This window comes from Eschrichtius robustus, chromosome 15 (assembly GCF_028021215.1).
Source record: "Eschrichtius robustus isolate mEscRob2 chromosome 15, mEscRob2.pri, whole genome shotgun sequence".
In the NCBI taxonomy this organism is placed as follows: domain Eukaryota; kingdom Metazoa; phylum Chordata; class Mammalia; order Artiodactyla; family Eschrichtiidae; genus Eschrichtius; species Eschrichtius robustus.
In genome coordinates, this window is record NC_090838.1 from 64,537,715 (window position 1) to 64,563,230 (window position 25,516).

General features: G+C 51.8%; 3 protein-coding genes across 4 annotated transcripts; 2 read left to right on the forward strand and 1 right to left on the reverse strand.

Annotated features, from left to right (window-relative positions):
- Window positions 1-160: 160 nt before the first annotated feature.
- HTRA2 (HtrA serine peptidase 2) lies at window positions 161-3,392 on the forward strand. Its single transcript, XM_068564953.1, has 8 exons — window positions 161-742; window positions 857-1,061; window positions 1,151-1,345; window positions 1,587-1,619; window positions 1,849-1,954; window positions 2,098-2,167; window positions 2,833-2,928; window positions 3,036-3,392. The coding sequence occupies exons 1-8, from the start codon at window positions 237-239 to the stop codon at window positions 3,199-3,201; spliced, it is 1,377 nt and encodes a 458-aa protein (XP_068421054.1). The 5' UTR covers window positions 161-236; the 3' UTR covers window positions 3,202-3,392.
- Window positions 3,347-21,035, reverse strand: LOXL3 (lysyl oxidase like 3). Its single transcript, XM_068564948.1, has 14 exons — window positions 20,931-21,035; window positions 19,199-19,523; window positions 17,305-17,468; window positions 16,423-16,637; window positions 6,610-6,826; window positions 6,210-6,390; window positions 5,923-6,077; window positions 5,520-5,687; window positions 5,220-5,382; window positions 4,731-4,974; window positions 4,523-4,638; window positions 4,306-4,442; window positions 4,086-4,197; window positions 3,347-3,902 (listed from the first exon to the last, which is right to left on the reverse strand). Exons 2-14 carry the CDS (start codon window positions 19,509-19,511, stop codon window positions 3,829-3,831), a joined length of 2,259 nt encoding a protein of 752 aa, XP_068421049.1. The 5' UTR covers window positions 19,512-19,523; window positions 20,931-21,035; the 3' UTR covers window positions 3,347-3,828.
- Window positions 21,036-21,587: 552 nt separating this feature from the next.
- DOK1 (docking protein 1) lies at window positions 21,588-24,648 on the forward strand. Of its 2 annotated transcripts, XM_068564735.1 has the most exons (5): window positions 21,588-21,910; window positions 22,261-22,560; window positions 22,729-22,822; window positions 22,992-23,176; window positions 23,411-24,648. In XM_068564735.1, exons 1-5 carry the CDS (start codon window positions 21,851-21,853, stop codon window positions 24,221-24,223), a joined length of 1,452 nt encoding a protein of 483 aa, XP_068420836.1. In that variant the 5' UTR covers window positions 21,588-21,850; the 3' UTR covers window positions 24,224-24,648. The 2 variants fall into 2 exon arrangements, with proteins under 2 accessions (XP_068420836.1, XP_068420837.1); XM_068564736.1 differs by lacking the exon at window positions 21,588-21,910 and having other exon boundaries at window positions 22,479-22,560; window positions 22,733-22,822.
- Window positions 24,649-25,516: the final 868 nt, after the last annotated feature.

Genomic DNA, 25,516 nt, shown 5'->3' on the forward strand with positions numbered 1-25,516 from the left:
CGGTCCCAGCATGCCTCGCGGGCCCTTGGGCCACCTCATAACTCGCGTCCCACTGGGACCACAATTCCCGGCATTCGCGGGGCGGGGGCGGAGTCGGCCTCCCGGAATCCTTGGTTCCGGCGTGCACTTCTGGAGACTTCAGGTACCGGCGTGCTCCGCGTACCGCTGTCCGCCCGCTCGCGTCCAGGGCGCCTCCTCTGTGCAGGGCGGGCGACGAGGCTTCCGAGGCGGAGCTGATGGCTGCACTGAGGGCGGGGCGGGGTGCAGTCTGGAGCCTCCGGGGATGGCGGGCTTTGGGGGGGGGTCGCTGGGGAAAGGGACCCCTGTTGACCCCTGACCTCCGGGCCTTGCTGACGTCAGGAACTCCTGACCCTCGGGCCCGAGTGACTTATGGGACCCCCAGTTTCGGGGCCCGGTTGTCTGTGGGAGTCCCTGAACCACGAACATGTCTGACGTCGGGGACTTCGGATCCCCGAGCACGGCTGATCGAGGGGACCCCAGATCCCCGGATCCGGGAAGACTCAGGGACCCCTGGAACCCGCCCGCGCGTGTGGCTGGCGGTGGCGCTGGGCGCTGGGGGGGCAGTGCTCTTGCTGTTGTGGGGCGGGGGTCGGGGTCCCCCAGCCGTCCTCGCCTCGGTCCCTGGCTCGCCGCCTCCCTCTCCCCGGAGCCAGTACAACTTCATCGCGGACGTGGTGGAGAAGACGGCCCCTGCCGTGGTTTATATCGAGATCTTGGGCCGGTAACGGTGGGGTAGACCCGGAGGAACCGAAGCCGCGGGTAGAGGGCGGGCGAGAAGGAGGGGTCCGAGCCTCCTCACATCCGTGCTTCCCCAACCCCGCCCCCCCCATCCCAGGCACCCTTTTTCGGGCCGCGAAGTCCCTATCTCGAATGGCTCAGGATTCGTGGTGGCTGCCGACGGGCTCATCGTTACCAACGCTCATGTGGTGGCTGATCGGCGCCGAGTCCGTGTGAGGCTGCCTAGCGGCGATACGTATGAGGCCGTGGTCACAGCTGTGGATCCCGTGGCAGATATCGCCACGCTGAGGATTCAGACCAAGGTGGGGGTCTGGGCAGGCCATGTCTGGTCGGGGCTCTGAATTTGCTTACATCTCCAGATGACAGGTCTCTTGTACCCATTCTCCCTTAGGAGCCTCTCCCCACACTGCCCCTGGGACGTTCAGCCGATGTCCGGCAAGGGGAGTTTGTTGTTGCCATGGGAAGTCCCTTTGCACTGCAGAACACGATCACATCCGGCATTGTCAGCTCTGCTCAGCGTCCAGCCAGAGATCTGGGCCTTCCCCAAACCAATGTGGAATACATCCAGACTGATGCAGCTATTGATGTGCGTCCTGATATGAGAGAAATGACAGACTAGGTTGGGGGAGGGGGTAGAGGTGTGTGGTGCAAGAACCAACTGTGATAGATGGTGGATTAGCCTGTATACAGAGGTTGGGTGGCAAAAACCGTGCCCACTCCTTCATGCGCTGGTAAAGGAGAGAATTTGGAGAAAGTGCCTCCATCCTGGTTTTGCCCCCAGGCATAGAGTCCCTGGATCTCTTCCATATTTTCTCCTTGTCCTGCAGTTTGGAAACTCTGGCGGTCCCCTGGTTAACCTGGTGAGTGGGACATCCTTTCCAAGAATCCCTGCCCCAGGTCAGTGTGGGATGGGGTGGGTTTTCCCTAATTCAATGATGTTCGGTCAAGTTTCTGAGCAGTTTTGTTGGCTGTCTCCTGGAATCCAGCCAGATTTCCCTGACTCCCCAACACTCCCTGCTACTCTTGCTCAGGTACCCCCATCTCCTACTATTTGTTTGGGCTAGAGAATAGTGGGCTCTGTCCCAACAGGATGGGGAGGTGATTGGGGTGAATACCATGAAGGTCACAGCTGGAATCTCCTTTGCCATCCCTGCTGATCGCCTTCGAGAGTTTCTGCATCGTGGAGAAAAGAAGAGTAAGCCTGGCTTGGGGGTAAAGGGTTTCCTTTAAGTAGTGGGGGGTGGAGATGGGGGCTTGTTGGAGAGGGGTCTGTTGGGAGGAGCAGGAGGGGGAAGGAAGGATGTAGCTGGGTGGGGCTCATTTGTCCCTCTATCACAGATTCCTGGTTTGGAACCAGTGGGTCCCAGCGCCGCTACATTGGAGTGATGATGCTAACCCTGACTCCCAGGTATAAGCTTTAGGGGTAGGGCCGTCCGTGTAACCAGTGGTGGGCACCTGGCACTTCTGTTGAGCTTCATTCTCAATTCTGTGTTTAAGATGAGTTGCCTCATACTTGGAACAATCAGAAGAGCTGTCCTCTCTCATTATCTTGATTTTCTCACCCCACTCCATTTTGCATACCTCCCACCTGATTGATTTCATCCTGTTATTGCTTTGATTTACAACCTCCAATCCATTAGCCTGGTGTTTAGGGGCCATTTTCCATTTGTCTTCAACTCAACCTTCCAGACATGGCTTCCCTATGAGTATATTCTGTTCCGTCCAACCTGATTTCCTAATCCCATGTTTTTGTTTATGTTGTTCTCGTTTTATATAAATATCAGACCGATCCTTCTAGGTTCAGCTAAAGTTATACCACCTCCTTATAGCTTCTCTTAGGATTTTAGAATGACAGTGCTATTGATTTAATACTGTGTGTCATTTGGAATTAGTTACCTTTTATATGCATGTCCCACTTCCTAACTGCTAGAAGGCAGAAAGTGAATTTTGTCTCGAGAGGATCTAGTGCATGCCCTGTCCATACACTTATAAGTGTGTTGATGAGAGATCTGAGGCGAACCCAAAATGGGGAGAGTGCCGTGGTGTGGTTAACAAAGTGATGTGTCCTTTCAGCATCCTTGCTGAACTACAGCTTCGAGAACCAAGCTTTCCTGATGTTCAGCATGGTGTGCTCATCCATAAAGTCATCCTGGACTCCCCTGCACACCGGTGAGGGAGAGACTGCACTGGGAGGTGGAGACGGGTGAGGTGTTTATGTGCCCTTGAACTGGGCCATCTATTCCCTCCTTTATCTCTCTGTCCATTTTTTGCCATAGGGCTGGTCTACGGCCTGGTGATGTGATCTTGGCCATTGGGGAGCGGCTGGTACAAAATGCTGAAGATATTTATGAAGCCGTTCGAACCCAATCCCAGCTGGCAGTGCAGATCCGGCGGGGACCGGAAACATTGACCTTATATGTGACCCCTGAAGTCACAGAATGAATGGATCAGCAAGAGTAGGAGGCTCCTGCTCTGATTTCTACCTTGCTTTCCTGGCTTGGGTTCTCATGGCACCTGGATGGAGGATTAAATGAACCAGTTGGGGGCAGGTCCCTCCAACTACCAGCACCAATCCCTGGGCCCTGAGAAATCACAAAAACACTTTTTATATAAAATAAAATTATACCTAGCAACATGTTATACTCAAAAATGAGGGGAAGGGTGGCGCACTGCCCTTTCCCCCCCACAAAAAGGCTAGAGGTAAAGCCGTATCTCCCTGAACTGAGAGGAGATACTGGAGTTGACCATTCTGACCTCCCTACTCAAGAAAACGAGCTGCTGCTGTCTGTTTTTCTGGGCAGTCAATCAGGTGCGCCTCTTTGTGGCATGCTTGGTTTGGTGCTGGGCCTGGGAGCAAAATTCCCCATGCCTGGCCACAGATCCAGACAGCTGGCCTAAGAAGGAGGGCAGTAACTTCTGCGTGACAGTTCTACACCCACAGTGCACAGTGGATGAGTGCTGTGGGCCTGCTGAAGTCAAGGATTCCTTGGTAAGCTCCTGAGGTAATGGCAGCCTCAGACCCCTGCCATTAGGGGCCAGTTGTAGTCTGCAGAGGAGGGTGGTGGCACCTTAGATGATCTGGTTGCTGGTCTGGCCAGGGTAGCGTTCGAACCTCCTGTTGGCCTCTTCACTGAAGGCATCACCTGCAAGGTGAACAGGTGGTTTGGGCAGGAAGATAGACCTGTTGTGGGGAAGGGTGGGTAGAAGTGGAGAGACTGAAAAATACGGAAGTGGGTGGGAAGACATAGAAACAACCTAGGGAGAAGAGAATGAAGGCCTTTCCCTCCCATCCCCCAGTCTTTCTGGCTTCTCTTCCCACCAAATACCAATGTGGCAGTTGTGCACCCAGATGCGATGTCCATCATATTTGCAGTTACATTTCATTGCATTGTTGGTGAAGTCACTTTCTGCTACTTCAAAATTGGGGTTGATGACCACCTATGAGTGGGAGAAAGCCAACTTAACCAGCTGCAGTCCTCAAATCCAAATGTGTCTTTAATAAACACTCCTCCCACTCAATAGCTGGAAATCTTAGATCCCAGGCACCTGCAGAATGTAGTTTCCTGGCTTCACATCTGTGATGTCAATCCATTGACAGTCTATGTCATGCCGGTAGAGATCCCAGCAACCCACAGTAATGCCCTGCTCTCCAAAGTTGGCACACTCATACCTCTTGGAGACATCTGAAGAGATAAGCATATGTCAGTGTGAGGCAAGGCTGTGGGGATGAGGAAACTGTAGTCTACTCTAGGCCCCAACTCACCCTCCTGACACTCGGTGTCTTCTAGACAGAAACTAGCTTTGTGGCCCTCAGCCACCTTGGTGCCGTTGGGGGTCAGGATATCATAGTGAGTGAAGATGTCCATACTGTGATAATGCCTGTGGGGACAAGGGAACCCCTGTTTCCTTCCCTGCCCACAGCAGGCTTACCCCATCCCCAGTGGCCTTGCCCTTCTACTTGACCTTCTCACCCATGACACTCATGCCACACCCAGGAGTGGCGCCCAGCCTTGGGCCTGAAGTCAGCGCGTCCCAGGTTGTGGATCTGGGAGGAGAATCGGAGCAGACGCCGGTGGCCATAAGGCCAGTTGGCTGAGCGGGCCGAGCTGGCCAGGCAGTTCTCTTCAGCAGCACAGTACAACATGTGCAGGGGCCTGTCCTCAATGTACGCGGTCTCCTGCACCAGTGCTGAGTGCAGCAGCAGATCTGACGCGGCTGCACCAAGGAAGGAAGGAGAGGGTTAGAACTCACTGCTGAGGGGCAGGGACAGGGGGGAGTGAGTCCATTCTCACCCCCACCCCCCGCCCCGCATCCCCTTCCCCCCACCCCCAGAATGTTGGGTGAGGCTGGTTTTCCGCAGGGAAGGCGGACCCCCTCCAGATTGCAGCTCTCTCTCTCCCAGCAAAGGGGTGGCCCAGAGCCTCCCTTCCCTGGCTTGAGTCACCCGACCCTTCACTCACTCTCAGAACAAATGACTCCAGCAGTGAAATGGCTTCCTGTCCTCTTGCAGGCGACATGGGTGCCATGATGAGCACATTGGTCCAGGGACAGCTCAGTCCCTGTGCAGTGCACTCCACTCATCACCACCTCTGTTATATTCCCTGAGTCCCAGTACCAGGTCTCCTGGGGACATACAGAGGTGTTTTTGTGAGGCCACCATCCAGCCTCCCAGGCCAAGGGACTCATTTTGACAGTCCTCTGCCCCAAACACAGCCTTTGGAGGCAATAGCCTTGGTTCCCCTCTCCTCCTTCCCACTCACCTGCAGGCCATGGTTGGCATAGCCCAGTCCGAGTTGCCTGCAGGCAACCATGGCCTCCAGTGTGCCCCAGTCATCCCCACAGATGAGGCCCCAGCGAAGGGACCCAGGTCCTCCTGTTTGCACCTCGACTCGCCCTTCATGTCGGCTGCGGCCCCCGCTGAGTCGGATCTGTAGTGACACAATGGAAGTACTGGGGAAGCTTTTGGGGGTGGAGTAGTGGGAGTCTGTAGCAGGCCTATGGCTGAATGGTGATTCAGAGGCACTTAAAGGGCTAGCAAGTGGTGGCATCAGGTGGGAGCTGCAGGATGGCAGGGACATGGGGCGGTGGGCATCAGACTGCAGATCATGACCAGAACTGGATAGGATGTGAGATACCTGAATCAAGGTGGAAAGAATGACTGACCTTGGTCTCTACCCCAGTGTAGGGCAGGTTGCATCGGACTCCAGCATCTTGGCTATGGGAACAGTCCTCAGCTGTGATGTTCCTGTGGGGGCACTTCCAGAGGGAGGGTTCCTGGCCAGAGCATCGAACTTCACTCAAATGGATGGCACCCATGCCTAAGGTCAGAGGTCAAAGATCAGGAGGTTCTAACTTCATTATCTGTCCAGGGGTCTCCTTCCTAAGGAATGTACCCCCCCAGGAGTGTGTACCTCCTCCTTCCCTCTCCCTCCCACCTGCACCCCCCTCACCCTGCCCCATGCGGGCACCGCTCAGAGCCTCTTGAGCACTCCCGAAGCCCAGCTCCCGGCACACCACGCTGGCTGCCTGCAGGTCCCATTTGCGGTCACAGACTGTGCCCCACGTGCCAGCCTTCAGGACTTCTACCCGGCCTTCTCCTGGGTGGGCTCCACCCTTTAATCGCACTCGGGCCTGTAAAGGAGAGAGGGGTGCCCAGCAGTGAATGGGAACATCAGCACAGAGAGGGCTGAGTAGACCTGGGAGATGAATGAGATTCTGGTGGGAGGGAGCATGGGAGGTAGGAAGTTCCTCTCTGTCCTCAAAGGTCAAGGCTGTGCTTAATCAGGGGGTGGCCAGGCTAGGGGGTTCTCTGCCTGGGGTGGGGAAGGTCATAGTCACTGTCTCACACACCTCCCCCTGAGGCTTCGACTGTTGCTTCTTCTGGCCACTGGATGCTGCGTAGAGAGGGCTTGGCACACAGCTCACCACCGCAGGGGCCCCCCCAGGGCACCTGGTGGTGTCATTGGCACGATAGAACTCCAAGGAGCAGAGAGAGAGGTGGGCCTCCGTGCCCACGCACGCCACCCCATGCAGACCAAAGGAGTGTTGCTGCCGCTGGGCCAGCAGCCTGGGGGGACAGGAGTGGGAGCAGTAGGGTAAAACAATGCTCCTGCCTCTTTGCCCACATCCCTCCTCCCACTCCATGCCTCCACCCATGACCACTTTAGCCCTTCTTCTTTCCCTCTTCTCCACAAAAACACAGAGACAAAGAGACAAAGGTAATGGCGAGTTTCTAGGCTGAAAGAGCCTAGATACCCGGACGGGGCCTGGTCCTTGGGGACCTTCTGCAGCAGAAGAACCCTATGGGAAGGAAGGCTCGTCTTGACTTGCCTGACAGAAACCTTGTTCTGTACGGTTTCAGGGTGCTGGCCCTAATGGAGGCTGAGGCTGACGCTACTGTGCAAAGAGAATAGGAAGCCAGGACTGCCCAGCTGGAAGAGATGGGCAGGAGGGAGTAGCTGACACAAACAGGAAGCCTGAATAGCCAGAGTGAGCAGATCCTTCTATTACGTTGTGACTGAAATAACGAAGTGAGTCAGGATGCAAAGGAGTGAGTAAGTCTTGGGTCTACATGGCTTCTTAGAGGCCAGAGGGGTTTCCAGGCCAGAGGATGATGGGCAGTTATGGAAGAACAGACCAGATGGTGAACACAGGAAAGACTGGCGCTGGTATATACAGGAACGAAGATGTACAAATGCAAGACAGACAAAGAGGGGCCATGTGACCAGAGAAGGAGAGTGAATATGAACAACAGAAGGGTGGAGATATCCCCAGACCTGAGCTGAACTGTATGAGTCTTTAATGAGGTAGCCCATGCTTCTGCAGTTTAAATGTAACAGAAAGAATGTTCCATAGCCACTCAAGTGGGAAAATGGGACTAAATTAGAGATGTTAAGACTTGGAAACACAGCAGAGAGATGCTAGAGAGAATGAGGAGACTTGCTTATTGACACCAACGGAATGAGATACTGCAGTGAGCCACGTGATGAGAGAAGTACTTTCTTCCCAGAACAGCTGGTTTGAACCCAGGGAGGAAAGGAACCAGATGAGGCCTGGTGTTGGTGGAGTGGGCCTGTGAGGCTGGTTTGGCAGTGAATTATTGCAGTAATGTGCTCCATTACTTGATGTCAGAGGAAGGAAGGAATATGACGATTTGAAGCCATTGGCTGGGAAGACACAGAGAGATGGACAAGTTATAAACAAATCAGACAAAGGAAGCCTGGAGACTTTACAGAATACCTTTGCGAGCTCAAGATAAGTTGATTCAAAGAGACCAGGTATTCTCCCAAAGTCCTGTCTGGCTGAAAATAAAAGTCAAAGAGGCCATCAGAGGAAAAAGACATCTCTCTTCTAAACTCTCTCCTCCTTTTTTCCCCATAACTAACAAAATAAAAACAACAGTGTGCATTTTAATGTGGGGGTCAGGGAAGGCCAGAGTATGGCCATGTTGGGCAAGATGACCCTAAGCTGGAAGGGCACTACGAGAACACCCCCAAATTCCAAGCCCTTTTGAAGGCACCAGAGGGAGGAGCTGAGGAATGAGGGGTACCAGGGGCCACTGAGTGATCTCGGAATGCTGTGAAGAGAGGAGGAGACAATAGAAAGGGATGAATTCTCTATACCTCAACTACTGCTGAAGAAGCTATCAGAGAGACTTTTCATGCACAAACTGCCTTTAGAAACCAAGTGAGACACAATCATTGGGATTGGAAGCTTTCCATTCCCTGGGGTTCTGAAGGAACCCAGGAGGAAAATGATGGAACTGGGAGCCTAATTGTGTAAACTGGGCCAGAGATCAGGACTTTCATGTGACTCCATCCCTGATAAAGTTTCCAGAGGGGATCCTCAGTCTCACTTCCAAGCTGGTAGCACTTATTTTTAACAATTAAATAAAGGTAGGAATGGGAACACTGATCCCTTAGGCAAACTTAACTTCTTGGGGGAGAGGCAAGCATGGCATCTGAAGGACAAGAGTGCCAGAGTATCTACTAAAATCTGCTGGGGGAAGATAAATAAGCATGTGGAACAAGGGTAGTCAGTGGATGAACTTCTACTGAGATTTTCAAAAATCCTGTGACAAGCATAATTCCTCAGAGAACCACATAAGGGCCAGTCTTACTTTACATTTCGTTGACTCATCTGGAAGGTGGCTTGTAACAGTTGCTGCTGCTCTTCCACCTCTTGGTGGAGGCTTCTCTTGGACCCCTTCCTGACCACAGCCCGACGCCCCTGACTCGTCACTCGGCACTCCCTCTCCTCTCCACTTAGCCTGAACTTTATTTACCTCTTGATTGGCCCCCTGCCCACTCGGGGTTTGGGTTTGGCTTTAAGCTTGGTGATTGGTCTGAAAAAAGGAGAAAGAAGTTAGTGGAGGTAGTGGTCAGGTACGTTGCCAGGGAAAAGTAAAGGATTATTATTATTATTTTCTGTTTCTAGGAAGGACCCTTCATGCAGAGCATGGGGAGGGGCAAAGCAAAGGCAGTCAGATTTTCCACATATACTGCTGCATACCACTTAACTATTTTTGGAATACATGCTGCTCTCTGGATTCAGCAACAGTTATGAGAAATCTAGTTATGTCAATCCAGGTGGTGAGGGGAGAGGAGATAAGAGGAATGGTAAAGGGAGAAGAGAGAATGGGAATGCAGATGAATTAAGGGAGGTTAGGAGTTGGGGCAGGGGAGGAAGCATGCAAGTGGCTGAGGCTGGAGTCCAAGCTATTTGGGGGAAGTATAAAGATGCAGAGGCTTTTCCTCAGCCATTCCTGCATTATTTCCTCCTTGTGCTTCCTAAGATCAAAGCTTACCCATCCCCATGCCTGCCTCCCCTCCCCTCCCCCCTGGAATGGCCATTTTCCAGTCATATCCCTGATATTCATCAGCTTGGGTTCTGGGATGGACATGGATAGGCTGCCTTCCATCCATCCACCTCCTGGGGTCACAGGGATTAGCAGGAGGTCCCGGGGCTCTTGCCCCATTACCTTCCAAGGGGCTTGGAGCGTCGGGCCGAGGCTTTGGCCGCTCGCTTCCTCAACTTTCTGTGAGGATAAGACAACAGCAGAGTCAGGATCAGTCTAGAACTAAGTGGGAAAAGCTAGTGCAACTGGGACCAGGGGCAAGATTTCTTTTCCAACAGTTAGAGGGTTCCTGGTGGCAGGATCTTATAACATCAGATACCTCCAAAGTTCAACCCTTCACAGCTGTTTGGCCTCATAGGCACATAACCAGACAGGTGAGCAGCAGTGAAGGACATGGACTCGGGGCTGATAAAGACCCTATACCAGGACCCACAGAAATTAGGTTAAGGCAGATAGGGAATAAGGACTCTTGGGTTGATATTAGGGCTGATGTAAACCTGGGGGGAGGGCTAGGGGAACGGGTGTAAGTAGAAGGGTGTTAGGATTGTTAGGATTGCCAGACTGACTAGGCAAGGAGAGAGAACTGGCCTGGTCACACCTAGAGAGGCTGACTATGTATTTTTTTCTTGGATGCTCTCTGCCTTCTGGCATGTCCAGGCCTGAGGCCAGTGAACCAGGACCAAGGACCAAGGCTGAATAGTAAGGGACATTAACTTGGTCTGACTGGGGAGCATGAGGCCAGGCTGCTTAGGATGACAGAATCCTTCCTGCTTTAGTTAAATCCCATTTGCTTTAGTCATTCACAAACTGAGCTCATTTCCCAAACTTACTTCCAGGGATTAAGTTCTAAAACCTTATTTCTTCTTAATTGGCCTAAATATTTGAACTATTTTATTCTTCAAGAAGTTGCCTTAAGTCTAATGCATGGAAACTAGGTCTGTTTCTCCTCTCATTCTCCCTTTGATTTCAAAGACTTTCACTTTGCCCCCTTTGTCCTGTCCAACTATGTATAATGAATGCAGGTCTTGTCTGTCCTTACAAAATTCATGGAATTCCCTGTTATCCTCTTAGTTATCATCTCTTTGAACATGTTCCTGCTCTGCTGTTTCTCTTGAGGAGTCATCTTTGCATGTGGTATACTATGTGCAGATGTGCTAGGATTTTAATAAATAGATTTTAACAGGGCTGAATCTGCTTGGTACCTCCTGCCCTGGCTTCTTACTGAGGATGTACTTAGTTGGTCTTTTTGCCAAAACATTCGATATGTCCAACATTCCTAGCAAAGAGTCTACAATAACTCTCGGGTCCCTTTCCTGAGACGCTACTAAGAGTTTAGAACCTTTCATCATATATGTATAGTGTGAAACTTTTTCTCCAGATGTGTTTTTCTCAAACATGTCTGAAATGAAATATACTTGGCACTTTTCTTTCACCAGTAACCCAGAGAGATCATTCTGATCTCCAGCGTTGTATTCAGAAAAATATAGTATTACCTAGAAATTTAGAAGTACTTCTTCTCTAAGTTATTTAAGGACTATATAAAGTCTTTATATTATATATTATATGGTATATATAATAATATACATTATAAGGCAAATACAGGTTACATTAAGGACCTGGTACTTGTTTAGGACCAGTACTGATATTTGTCTTGATTGATACTTCTTCACAAATGTGCTTGTTTTCCCTACCATTTGTTCCTTCAACCATCAAACATAAAAAGCTACCTGCATCTGTATATCCTTTTCTCATTCCAACTGTCTCTCTTCTCTAAGGCCACTGCCCCCAAACGTTTCTGAATTCCTTCCCCTATGTTCCTTTCTCTCCTTCTCAATTGAGAAGTTGCACATAACCTCTCCTTCTCAATTGAATCCTTTTAAACATGTTCAGCTCTCTCTCTCTCTCACGTACGCACACACACACACACCACACCCCACATCTTTCTCCCTCTTCATAGAAAAACTTTTCAGTGGTTGTCAACACTCACCATCTTTCCTCCCACTCACTCCTTAACACCCCCCCCTTTCTGGTTTTCCCCACCCATCACTCTGCGATAATAAATCCAGAAGATTTTTTTTCTTCTTTTTTAGTCTTCATCCCATTGACTCTTGGTAGCATCTGACACTGCTGTTCTCTCTTTCCCTCCTTGGCTGTCACAACACTACTGGCCTTGTTTGAGTCCTAATTCTGGTTGCTCTTTCTTGGTCTTCTTCGCAGGCTCCTTCTCTATATAGTCATTTAAATTTTTAGAGCTCTAAGGCATTCTTCTCTTCTCACTCCACATCCTCTCTTTATATGTTCTCGTTCACACCTAACCTTGTATATTCCATTGCCTTCTTGGTGTTCCTACTTAGATATCTCAAAGTTATCTAAAATTTAATGTGGGTCTAAAAAATAAACATAATTCTTCCAGCAAAGTCTATGCCGGAAACCTAGGAGTCAACCTTGACTCTTCTCTCTTCTTTGGCTCCCAAAGTCAATCCACCACCAAGTCCTGTCAATGTTCTGTCCTAAACAACTCTAATCCATTTGCTCTTGCTCTTCTCTAAACCATTCTCAGAAGTGCAGTCAAAGTAATCTCTCGGAGCCACAAACCTGATCATGTCCTCTCACAGCCCTCCTCATTAAAAAACTTCAATGAGTTCCCATTACTTTTATCATAAAGATCCAAATCCTTAACATAGCCTATAAGGTCTTCTATGATTTGGTGCCTAACTAACTCTCTCATCACCTCTGTATTCTGAGCACCTTGCACAGTGCTTGGCAAATAGTAGGAGTTCAGTAAATATCTATCAAACTGAAATGAACTAGAAGAGTGACTTCTTAAACAGCACTTAAGCTCTTAGAACCTCAACTTCTTTGCCTGAAAAAGGGCAGTAAATGGTTCAATTATCTGTTCATTGTTTTTCTCTTCTAAAATTCTACAACTTTCACATGTTCTAGGGTAGAACTACCAAACCAAGTTTAAAAATGATAAATATATCACATTCTGATTTTCTTATTCTCTAAATCTTACTGACTTCCTCTAAAAGCTAGCAGATGCATCTTCTTTCTCTAAGGAAGGTAGAGTTGTTCATAACTATCTTGCCTAGCCTTTATAATTGTATTACCTACGAGGATTCTCCCTCTGTCTGACTTGACCTGTGAAGGAGTATCTATACCATATCCTCATCACAGAATCTCCCAGGACCCCTGTAATCTCTTTCCCCACTAAGAATGAACACTGTACTAAGTATATTTCCTTCTCCAGCCTTCATATCCCAGACCCAGTAAGAGATCCCAATATGTACACAAATATTCCTGATTTCCGAAACTTACTTGAGGCTGTATATACGTGGGGACAATTCCTGGGCCTCAAAATTCCCTGGGATGGCCCACGTCTAAAGTTAGTTCATATTAACTTGAAGCCCAGAGATGCCTGATGGATACCATCCTTCTCTTGAGCAGCTTCAGTATCATTTTAGTTATTTCTTCTCTTATTTTCTATATGCTATCAGTCATCCTACATCTATTCATTCCCCTCTCTCCTCGTTGTCATCCTCCTAATCAGCTTCAGTTTTATAACTCCTGACTAATCTTACTGCATCTAGAACTTCCTCTTCCAATTCACTGCTATCAAACTTTTAAAAACATTGGCCTTATTTTATCACTGTCCCATACAAGTACTTTTATTTGTTAATTTTCCATAAGATAAAGGTAAAACTCTCCAATCTGGCATTAAAAGTGTTCCATTTTCTAGCCTTACTTTATCCATTCAGATCTTTCTTCCACTATTTCTCAGTATAAATCGTCTACTCTTGTCAACTGTCTTTCAAAATATCCTATTCATTTTCATCTTTGTCAGGGTCAGCAATAACTTCCATGTTGCTAAATCCAGTATTCATTTCTCAGTCCTCATATTTTTAGACCCATCAGCGGCACTGACACACTTGATCACTCTTCCTTGAAGCACTTTACTTGGCTTCTAGGCCTCCACACTCACCTGCTTTTCTTTCTACCTCACCTCCCTGTTTGCATTTTTTTGTTTGTTTTTTTGGCCACGCCGCACCATGCCATGCAGCACGCTGGATCTTAGTTTCCTGACCAGGGATCGAACCCATACCCCCTGCATTGGGGGCATGGAGTCTTAACCACTGGACTGCCAGGGTAGTCCCCTGTTTGCATATTGCCTTATCTTTGCCTTATCTTCCTGATGCTTGATTCTGCCACATCCCTTACAGTCTATTCTTAACAAAGCAGCCCAAATAATACATAAAAAGTGGAAGTCAGATGTCACACCTCTGCCCAAAACCTTATCTCACACAGAGTAAAAACCAAAGACTCTCAAATGGCCCTACATGATCTGGCTCCCCATTCTTTCCCTATCTCTTCCTGCATCACATGTCCTATCATTTTCTCCCTTGTTCACTCAGTTCCAGCCCCAATGGTCTCCTGGAGCATGACAAGAATCCCCCATCCCCCACATCGTGATACACACCACCACACTCCCCAGGATCTTCTCATTTATGATGCCTCTTCCTGGAGATGCTCATCTAGATTTTTGCATAGCTTGTGCCTTCGCCTCCTTTAAATATTTTCTCAAATGATGCCTCCTCTGACCTATTTAAAACTGCAATCCCAGTCCCACTTCCTAACCCTTTCCCTGCTTTATTTTTATGTATTATGCCCTTTGCCATCCTTACATTTTATAATTTTACTTTTTATCTGGTTCTTCCCTAGTCCATGAGATCAGGGATTTTTGTCTGTTTTGTTCATTATTGAATCCCTAGTATCTACAACAGTCCCTGGCACACAGTAGGCGCTCAGTAAATAAATGTTGAATGAATGACTCTCTATACTTTTGTTCATGCTACCTTCTTCACCTGAAATGCCTGCTATTTAAATCGTACTAATCTTTCAGAACCTGGTGTTTGGATTAGGAAAGGTAAAGAACAAGCACAGGGAAAGAAATATAGCCCCAAGGTAGATAATAACAAAGGAGCACAGCACATAGATGTTTTAAACCGTATGAGTCTCTATGCCAGATAAAGTATATTCCTTGGGGCTGAAAGATGTGTCTCAGAGCCAAGGTAAAGAAAATTTGAGCAAGTATGGAAAAGACTGGAGGTTGGATAATGTACTGATTTTTGAAAAGCAGGAAGAGGATTCCTCAATCTACAGATAATTAATATTCTAGAATAAGTTATTAAATAGAAAGTTTGTGAGCATTGAGGAAAAAATATGGTGATCCTTAGAAATCTAAAAGGATTTCAGTAAAAATTAGCTCAGTCAAACCACCATGATTTCCTTTCTTGGTAAGATTACTAAATTGGAAGGCTGCAGAATGGCTGTGAACATAGTATAGCTGGATTTCAGCAAAGACTAATAAAATCTCCCATGATTTCATTATAGATAAGATGGTATAATGTTGGCTACATCATTGTAGTGCTCAGTTTGTTCCCAATTGGCTGAAAAAACATTTTACAACTAATGATTAAAGGTTTGATGTAAATCTGGAGGATTCATAAGAGTTAGACTTTGGTTTTAAAGATTTCAACAATTTTAACAGTCACTTTGATGAAGTCAGGAAGCATAGCTATCATATCTATTGAACAGAGGAGGCAGGGAGAGATGACAAGTCGAAAATAATGTCAAGATTCAAGATAATCTCATGGGATCATCATGGCTTTTTAATGATTTTTAAATGACGTATAAACTAATAGGGTAAACTCAACAGATTTAGGCTGCTCTATCAGTATCAAGGATGAGGGAAGACCCAATTTAGGTGATTACAGGGTCAATATGAGCAGTGGGATGCTGCCTCAACAGAAAGGCGTGCAAAATCTAAATATGCTTTAATTAAAAGTGAGCATTTCTGCTGTACCCTGCCCTGATCAGACCACATCTGAAGTAGTGTGCCCAGTGGAAGGTCACCCAGATGTTAAGAGGTCTTCCTGCAAAACTGATCTAAGGAAGAGATGAAGAAAACAATCACTTAAATTACAGAGAGATTTCTAAATTTCTCAAAATGCCAAATTAGATGCTCCAGGGAAGCGAGACGCTGTAAGCACAGAGCCGGTCACCAGTGTGATCCGTTTCCCAGAGGCCGGCGCGTACACCAGGGCTCCAGAGCAGGTGAAGAGGGCCGGGCTTCTGGGCCGAAGCATTTTCTGGAAAACTTGCCTAGGAGTCCTGAGGGCTCGCGCGCTCACAGACGCCTCGTGGGCCGCCTGGACCCAGGGAGGGGCCCAGCCCCTCCCGGCGCCCTCCGGCCTTCAGGGATTGGCGCTCTGGCGGGGACCCGCCGCCCCGGTGATGCTCCGGGCCTGTCACTGTCAGACTCCCGGCGTCCGGCCCCGCCCCGGTTCCGCCTCTGCAGGGCATGGCCGCGCCCTCACCCCCCTAACTCCGACCCGCGGGCTCCTGGGCCGCGCCAGCGCCGGCACCGTAACCGCAACCGCCCGCGGGCCTGCGGGCCGCTGGTCATGGCCTCGCGAGACCCGGCGCTCGCCCCGGGTCGCGGAGACGCCGCCTGCCGACCGACGGCGTCACGGGCAGCGACGCCACAGCCGTCGCTCACCCCGCGCCGGCTCGGGCCGCTAGAGAGCTCGAGCCTCGCCGGTCCCGTGGCAGACTCGCCTTGGGGACCGCTTCATGGTCCCGCAAGATTTCTCAACTCTCCAGTTTAGCAGAGGCCTCCACATTTCCCCACTCTTCCGGAGCCCAGGTTCCCCCAGTGCCCCAGCCCCCTCGGAGGTCTCTCAACACCATTCCTTAACAAGCACCCCCAACTCCAGTCCGCTGCACCAGCGCCCTCGTCCCTTCACCTGTAGAAGGCCACGTTGACCCTCTTCTCGCTAGGGAAGCCCAGCATCCCGCAGACCACGTGGCTGTTGTGGGCGCTCCATCCTTTGTCACACACTTGCGACCAGCCGTCGGGAAGCCTGACTTCGACCAGTCCCTCAGTCACGGGCAGGGGCCGCCTGCCCCGCCCAACGGCTGGTCGAAGTCGTACCTCCTCCACTTGCAGGTGATGCTCTACCTGGGGATGGGACCACAAGTAGAGGAAGGAATCCCAGTGACACCTTTCATATGACCGGCCACCCTCAAGGAACCCTGATTGAGTGTGCTTGCTGTAAACCCAATGGCGAGAGGGGGCTGAGAGGCAGGCCTGCTCTCCATGAGGTACTGACTGGGGTGTGTGGGTGTGTTGACTCTCCTGTAGCCATGAGAGTGCAAGGACATGCTATGCTCTGAGAAATGACTAAGGGTCCAGAAGAAGCTGGGGAAGGAGCATCTAACTCTGCCTGGAGCCTGAGGGAGCACTTCACAGAGGAAGTGGCATTGAAGGAGGAGGAGAAAGTAAGAAGGGAGATGTCCCAGGAGAGGAGGAACATCTGAGGTGAGGGAGAGCACAGTGCCCTGAGGACCAGGGATGAAGTTGGAGAGGCTCATGCCAGGCTTAGTAACTTGAATGCTAATGCTAAAACAAACCTGGACTATATAGTGTCTCGGAGCCCTATCATTTTGTGCCCCCCCAAGTCCCCCACCAACCCAAATTATCCCCTTGGGCATATGGGATCCTCTACCTTCTAGTATCTCCACATATAACCACCCCACAGCCCTCTCTGTCTCGCCACCCTGGGTGGTGTGTGTGTGTGTGTGTGTGTGTGTGTGTGTGTGTGTGTGTGTGTTTATGAACGACAGACCTCAATGACATTGGAATCCGAGAAGCCGGGGAGGCGCTCGTCCTTGCAGATGACCCCGGCATCCTCATCGTGGGTACAGTCACTGTTCCCCCAGCCCCGGGAGGCACATTCAGTCACACTCCGCTCAGTCCCACTGCAGCTCAGGTTGTCCAGCCAGATGCGGCCTGTGGAGGAGCGGGAGATAAGGGGACAGAGGGGCTTGGAGAGGTAGTATGGGGATGTTGGTGAGAATGAGCATGGAAGCCTCATACCTGGTAAGGTAATGAGTGGGGAAGGGACAGGGGACCCTGGAAAGGAATAGGAAAGGGAGCATAGGATTGATAGTGATCTGGGGATACCCAGGAATTTGGTAGGGTGAATAAAAAAAAACAAGAGTCAACACTGAAGTTCTGATCAGTCCTTACCCATTCAATGATAGCTACAATTAATCAAGTACCTATTGTCTGTGAGGCAATCTGCCAAGGTATGTACATATGTGAGCATCCTTAGAACAGAGCTGCCAGAAGGTATTACCACCATTTTGTATAAAGAAATTGGAGTTCAGAGAAGTTAAGTAACTTGACTAAGACCACAGCCAATACATGGGGGCTTAGGGATTTGAGCCATTTGTGAGATTTGGAAATGTAAAATCCTTTCACCTCAGCCTTATATTTTCCCATGTGCCCCCCATCTGCGTTGCCACGTTGCCCTGCGTTCTTCTCTCTGCCTGGACCAAACTGAAATGAATATCACCGACTTTCTCTCAGAATTGGGTGGCCCCTCAAAAGTTGGTCCCAGCTAATGCGCAGGGACCCCTCATGCATATCCTGACAGGACTTACCCAGCTTCTGCTGGGATACCTACCTCCTGCCCCACCAGGTTGTTGGAACCATCACAAAGTCCTTGAGACTCTTTTATGACTTACCCCCCCTCCAGGTCTGATTCAGTCCTTTGATGCCTTCCAGAAAAATCCCTCAGCCAAATGACTGTCCTCACATTTGAAGATAACCATCATGTAATTGTTATCCAAAGCTTTTTCCTTTCATACCAAATATCCCTGGTTTCTTCAGCTATTCCTTGAAACTTGGCTTCCAGTCTTTCACATCTGGCCAGCTCTCCTCTGAATGTACTTCCATTTTTAGGATCTTAGTTCCCTGACCAGGGATTGAACCTGCACCCTTGGCAGTGAAAGCGCGGAGTCCTAATCCTGGACCACCAGGGAATTCCCAGTACTTCCATTTTCTACTGTCTCTCTGGCAATGTGGCATCTAAAGTGGCACTTCATTCCAGAAGTGATCTAGCCAGTGGAAACTGGGGGGTTAGCTGCAGACTGCACCAGTTTCTGTCTATCAATCTCACTGTGAGCTCATATAGTGTAAGCGCCCCCAGGTCTCAAAATTGTTCCTAATCCCCTACTACCCACATTCATACTTGTCTTAGAGTTTATACTTGTCTTTGGTAAGTTCCAGCTTGTTGGTTTCAGCTCTGGTCTATAATCTGATTTTGTTGGCTGCAGTATCTGTGATTCCTTCTGGCTTTGGGACATCCAGACATCATTTACCTGCTTTCAGCTTCCCATGAAACCACTTGTACTTTAATCATACAGGGCTCACCTGTGTCAGGGCTGTCTTTGCACGTGGCTTTGTAGAATCATACTTTTGCAGCAGAAAGGAACTTAGAGTTCACCTAGTCATTTTGCACATGGGGCATCTGAGGCTCAGAGAAGGCACTGACCAGCCTAAGTTCACACAGCTCTGAGAAGTGACTGCTGGTTGGTTTGTCCCCCATGGGTGTACTTGACACTGGCTTTTCTTGGTGTTCTGTGTCCCTATGGCTGTGCCATCCTGGTGTTCCCTCTCCCTACATTTAGGTTGCACTTTGGCAATACCTAGGCTGTGCCTGGAGCATTGCTCACCTGTTCCAGGGCCGTATTTGGCACTGTGGGTCCAGCCTGTGGCCTCTGTGAAGCCCAGCTCTCGGCATAGGACATGGGCAGCCTGCAGTGTGAAGTCGTCATCGCAGATGGTGCCCCATTCGCCAGCCCGCTGGATCTCCACGCGGCCCTCAAAGGGCTTCCTGGGGAAGCCGGCCAGCCGGAACCGTAGCCCCTGGCTCCCAGCCCTCTTCTCAGGGGCCGTGGATGGGGATGGAGATCCCAGGCACGAGCTGCACAGCAGGCACAGCAGCAGCCCCCACAGGCTCCACTGCCAGACACTGACAGGTCGCATGGCAAGGAAGGCCTGGGTGACCCAGAGAGAGAGTATGTGAGAGAAGCTGAAATTGAGCCAGGCCCCGGTCTGAGAGAGAGGTCATGAGAGGAAAAGAGACACTGGTTAAGACCAGAGACAGAGAGACAGTGCGAGAGAAAGAGAGGGACCCACGGACTAAGAGAGACAGTGAGAAAGAAACACATACTAAATAAGAGCAGAAACACAGTCAAAGAGGCACACAGACTGAGAGACCCAGATTGGGGGGCGGGGGAGGGAGAGAGAGAGGCTCTCCCTCCCTTTTGTGAAGAATAAAACTCTCACTATTAGTTGTTATGTCTCACAATGTCCTTTCCTTAGTTCTGCTATCATCACCTCCATACCCCGACTCTCGGGTCAAGGAGACCCAGTGATCAAAAGACAGAGATTAGAGACCAATATCAGAGAATGGTCCAGATAAAGAGGAAGAGACTGAGCAAGAGACACGGAGAGGGAGACCCAGACAGACAGAATGTGAGAGGAACGGAAACTGGGGGAATACAAGGGGACCAAACAGAGACAGTAGAGGAAGAGACAATGTTGAAGATGGATAGAGAGGGATCAGGAGAGAGCCTGGTACACAGAATTGGGGGGCAACTGAGAAAGGCAGGCAATAGGTAAGGAGGAGGGGAACTGACGAGAGCCAAGGAGCAGAGGCAGGAGGGACCCAGATGATCCTATTCAGCCAGTCAGACAGAGGACAGATAGCTACTGATTGTGGAGAGAGGCAGGCAAGGAGGGGCTTAGGAGACCCTCGGATCTCAGGTCCCCTGAATGGGAGCCAAGCTGAGAGTCCTCTCTGGGCAGATTCCAGGCAGAGAAGGCAGAGAACCAGAATGCACTGGAGAACTCTGCACATCCTACATGCCCTGCAGGGTCAAGGGGCCCAGGAGGGCCAGGCCTCAAGGTGGTGGGGGATGGGGTGGGGTTTTCCAAGCCTCCTGCCAACACCGCCATCTCTGTCACAGGCAAGCGGAGGCGAGAGCACCAATCGGCTTCTCCGCCAAGGCCTTCCCTCTGTCTGGGGCGGAGAACAGCCCCTCTACAGCGAGCTCCCCCCCTCACCCCCCCTACACGCTTCCCCCAACTCAAACAACCCAACAGGGCAGCTTTGTTTGGGGACATTTTGGCTTGGGGACCCAGGGAGAGGGCCTAACAGAGGAGCCCCCAGCCTTAGGGCCCTCCCGGCTGCCCTATTTGGAACACCCTGCAGCCCCCACCCCCCAATATCTGCTTCATTTCTCCACTCTTCTTGTGTCTCACTCTTCTTTGACAATAATAAAACCCTCAGTAGCTTGACTTCCCTTTGACTTTATCCCACATCACCCCTTTTCCCAGGTCCCTCCACCATCCTTCATCCACAACTCTCCTTCCTCCCACGGGCAGCGTGACTCCCCCTACCTGTGGCTGAGCGGGGGCCGTAGCGGCTGGGAGAAGAGTCCTGGTCCTGGAGTTCAGTCCTAGGACTTACAAAAAAAGTGCTTGTCCAGGGGAGACTGCCCCCCCTTTCTCCCCCACCCCTTTCGTTCCTCCCACGTCCCCTTGAGCCCTCCCACATTCCGCCTTCTCCCACCATCCCTCCCAGGCCAGTTCCCTCCTCTTCTCCTCCCCTCCTCTTTGGAGCAGGCCGCAGTCACCGCTCCACCTCCCTCCCGCCCCCCTCTCCGCCTCCCAGCCTGCTTAATAAAACTTTCTTTTCCCGCGGGTTGGGTGCAGGGTAGCTGCGGCCAGAGAGCTGGACACAGAAGAGGCCACGGGGCCGCAGACCGTCCCGGGCTGCGTCCCGTGCAGTGACTCGGCTCCGAGCTCCGGAAAGTCTTCAGTCCCTAGCCCTGCCCCCACGTCCCCTGCTCCGCGGATCTTAAACAGCCCAACTCCGGCCGAGCGGGGGGCGGGGCGGGCCTGGGGAACTGAAGCCGCGAGGGCACGTATGTTCCCCCCCAGTGCCCCAGGGTGCCCGTCAGCATTTCCGAGATGATGTCACGGCCTTCACTCTGATGTCACGCTGAGCATCTGACGTCGTACGCAGCCCCCAAGCCTAGGCGCCGGAGTCCTCTGACCGAAACCACGAGGTTTCCTTCGGTGGAGCCACTTGTGCGCGACCCAGGGTTGGGGGTAGGGGCCGGAGGTGGTGCACCAGCCAGCTTATCTGGGTACCCCTTCCCCTTCCTTCTGGCTTGTCTCCTTCCTCCCCTTTCGAGGTCCGGGGAGGTTGGGGGGGCGGGAACGCCTCCCGCGCGAGCCCCGCCCCGCCCTCCTCCCCGCCTCGCCCCGCCTCCGGCCCACGGGGCCAGGAAGGGCGGAAGGGACCGCCGGGGGCCATGGACGGGGCCGTGATGGAAGGGCCGCTGTTTTTGCAGAGCCAGCGTTTCGGTACCAAGGTAGTGTGGGTAGGGGTTGCCGAACCCCATCAGAGCTAGGGGTGGGCAGCTGAGCCTAGATGGAGGGAGGGGACCGGCAGCGGGTTGGAGCGTGGCGCCCGGAGCCGGAGAGCCTTGTGAATTTCCGGCTAAATTGCTTTGCACACACTCCGAAGAAGCGTCTGCCGGCCTCCGGGTTCGCCTCTCTGGCCCTGGGGGAGACGGAGCGGCATCCTCCTTGGGAAACTTCGCCTGCCGTCGGGAAGCCTCAGACCTGAAATCGGCCCGCGCAAGTCCTTCCCTCCCCGTCGGGGCCCGGGCCGCCGGTGTTTGCCCGCTCCCTCCCCAGTGTCTCTCCGCTCTTTCCCCAGAGGTGGAGGAAGACCTGGGCGGTGCTCTACCCGGCCAGCCCCCACGGTGTCGCGCGGCTCGAGTTCTTTGACCACAAGGGGTCGAGCTCTGGAGGGGGCCGAGGGAGCTCGCGCCGCCTGGACTGCAAGGTGATACGTCTGGCTGAGTGTGTGAGCGTGGCCCCCGTGGCCGTGGAGAGCCCCCCTGAGCCTGGCGTCGCAGCTTTCCGCCTGGACACCCCACAGCGTTCCCACCTGCTGGCGGCCGACGCGCCGTCCAGCGCCGCCTGGGTGCAAACGCTGTGCCGAAACGCCTTTCCGGTGAGGGGGCCGGGGCTGCCGGTGAGGGGCTGGGGCGAGCTGCACTGGGCCCAAGAGTCCATGCGGGGTGGGAGCAGTTACAGCGGCAGAGGAACTGGGCTGGCTCAGACACTGGGAACCGCGGTGAGGGAATTACAGTCTGCTTCATACTCTTTCTCTTTACCCCAGAAAGGCAGCTGGGCCCTGGCACCTGCCGAGAACCCACCCAAGCTTTCTGCCCTGGAGATGCTGGAGAATTCACTGTATAGCCCCGCCTGGGAAGGTAGATGCGTGAAAAGCCCCAGCAGGGATGGCGTGGAAAGAAAGGGTGTCCTACAAGGGGAAGTAGAATGCTCCTGAGAGCTGGCTTTCAAGTGTATGCTTGGACAACCTGCTCCCTCCCCCCACCCCAGTCCTGGCCAGGTGCTAGTCTAACTGTGTATTCCTTCCAGGATCCCAGTTCTGGGTAACCGTGCAAAGGACTGAAGCCGCTGAGCGTTGTGGCCTGCATGGCTCCTATATGCTGAGAGTGGAGGGTGAGAGGCTGACTCTCCTGGGCTTGGGGGCCCAGAGTCAGATACAGGAGCCACTCCTTTCCTGGCCTTACACTCTGTTGCGTCGCTATGGCCGAGACAAGGTGCGGTGCTGTTAGGAAGGACTGGCTCCCTGGGTTGGGCAGCTGTGGGAGGGGTGGGGCAGGACCTGGAGGTGGGAAACTCTGCCCTTTGGATAACCCTTTCTTGCCTAGCCCATGACCCCACCTCCCTTCCCAGGTGGTCTCTTCTTTGTAGGTCCCCTAACTAGTTCCAGCCCTGTGACTCACCTCCTCTGATGGCTCCTGATTATGTGTTTCCCTCCACACCCTCTTCAGGTCATGTTCTCTTTTGAGGCTGGCCGCCGCTGCCCCTCTGGCCCTGGAACCTTCACCTTCCAGACGGCACAGGGAAATGACATCTTTCAGGCAGTTGAGACTGCTATCCACCGACAGAAGGCCCAGGGAAAGGCCAGCCAAGGGCAGGATGTTCTCAGAGCTGATTCCCATGAAGGAGAAGTGGCAGAAGGGAAGTTGGCTCCCCCCCGGGGCCCCCAGGAGCTCGCAGGCAGCCCTCCAGCCCTGTATGCTGAACCCTTAGACTCCCTGCGCATTCTTCCAGGCCCTTCCCAAGATTCCGTATACTCAGACCCCCTGGACAGCACCCCTGCTCAGGCAGGGGAGGGGTTACAGTTAAAGAAACCTCTCTATTGGGACTTGTGTGAGCATGTGCAGCAGCAGCTGATAAAGGCCAAGTTGACAGACCCCAAAGAAGACCCCATCTATGATGAACCTGAGGGCCTGGCCCCAGCTGCTCTCCGGGGCCTTTATGATCTGCCTCAGGAGCCCAAGGATGCCTGGTGGTGCCAGGCTCGGGTGAAGGAGGAGGGCTATGAGCTCCCCTACAACCCTGCTACTGATGACTACGCCGTGCCACCCCCACGGAGCACAAAGCCCTTCCCAGCTCCCAAGCCCCAGGGCCTGGCCTTCTCTGAATCCGGTGCTGCAGCTGGCAGTGGCAGCAAAGGCCATAGCTCAGACACTGCCCTGTACAGCCAGGTCCAGAAGAGTGGGACCTCAGGTAGCTGGGACTGTGGGCTCTCTGGATCAGGGACTGACAGGACTGGGGCCAAGTCAGAGGGCTCCACATGAGAAGAAGGGCAAGGCTGGGGTTGCTGATAGGAGGACCATGGGGAGGTGGCACTGGGGATCAAAGAAACCTGTTAGAACCAGCAGGAACCAGAGGGGTCTGTGTGTAGAGACCAGGGTACAAGGGGAGTCAAGGGAAGGATGATCTCTCCCAAGAAGTCATGGAAATGGGACAGTTGGCAGGGGCTCAGGGATTGGATCTGGGGGAGGCCAGCACCTCTAAGTCATCCCCACCAAAGGAAGGGATAGCTGCTGGAGCAGTACTATAGAAAGGGGTGTTTGGTCAGAGTAGGTACAGTTTGAGGGGCCTGTATGGAGGCTATAGGGAGACACTGGGCTGTGTCTTGATCCTTCCCCCTGCATTGTTCTTTGCCAGAGAGAGATATTTTTTTAAAGTTTTATCCTCATTAAAGTCAGTTTGGGTTTAAGAGGTCTATGTGTGTGAATAGTCACAGAGGGGACAGAGTGGCAGGATGTGCTGGGTAGATGTGGAGGGGATCAGGAGGAGAACCAGGAAGGTGTTGGGGGCCGCTGGAGGAGGAAAGGGCCTCAGGCAGGGGGGTCAAGCAGTGTGGTCGTTCAGAGCCTGGGTGGTCCAGTCAGGCCCACCTGGGCTTGACCCTATCTCTGTGACCCTGTGTGTAACATCTGTAACCCTCAGTTTCCCCCACTGCCCCTGTGCAAAATGGGAAAGCTTAATTACACGTACAACCTCACAGGGTTTTTATGAAAGGAGTTAAATTTCTCAAGTACATAATACGATTTGAAGTGCAGAGTAAGCATTGTATAGATGGTAGTTATTATTCTGTGGATGGAGAAAGCTGATGGGCAGGTATGAGGAGAGGGGAATAGGAAGGGAATAGGTCTTTTTCACACCATCCTCTCCCCTGTTCTCAGCTCTAGGATGCCTTCCCTCCCCCTTGTCTCACACAGCGACACACACACACGCACACACACATGCACACACGCACGCGCGTGTGCACACTTTGCATGTAGGTACCAAGCATCAACCACTTATCTGTTTGGAGGCTGAAGGGAATTGCAGTGTGGTGGGTGTAGTGGGAGGGGCACGGGCTTTGGAATGCGGTTTCGATTTCAATCCTGCTTGTTTTTCATGAGCTCTGAAAACCTCATCCTTGTCTCCTGAGGTTCAGTTTCCTGATGGTGACCTGACTTCATCCACCTACTTACACAGAGCTACAAGGAGAAAATCGGGCGTGGGAATGCTCCTAACAATGGTGGAGACTTACTGGTTATTTAGTCTTCATTTGTGTTAACAGTATCAAATGATCCAAA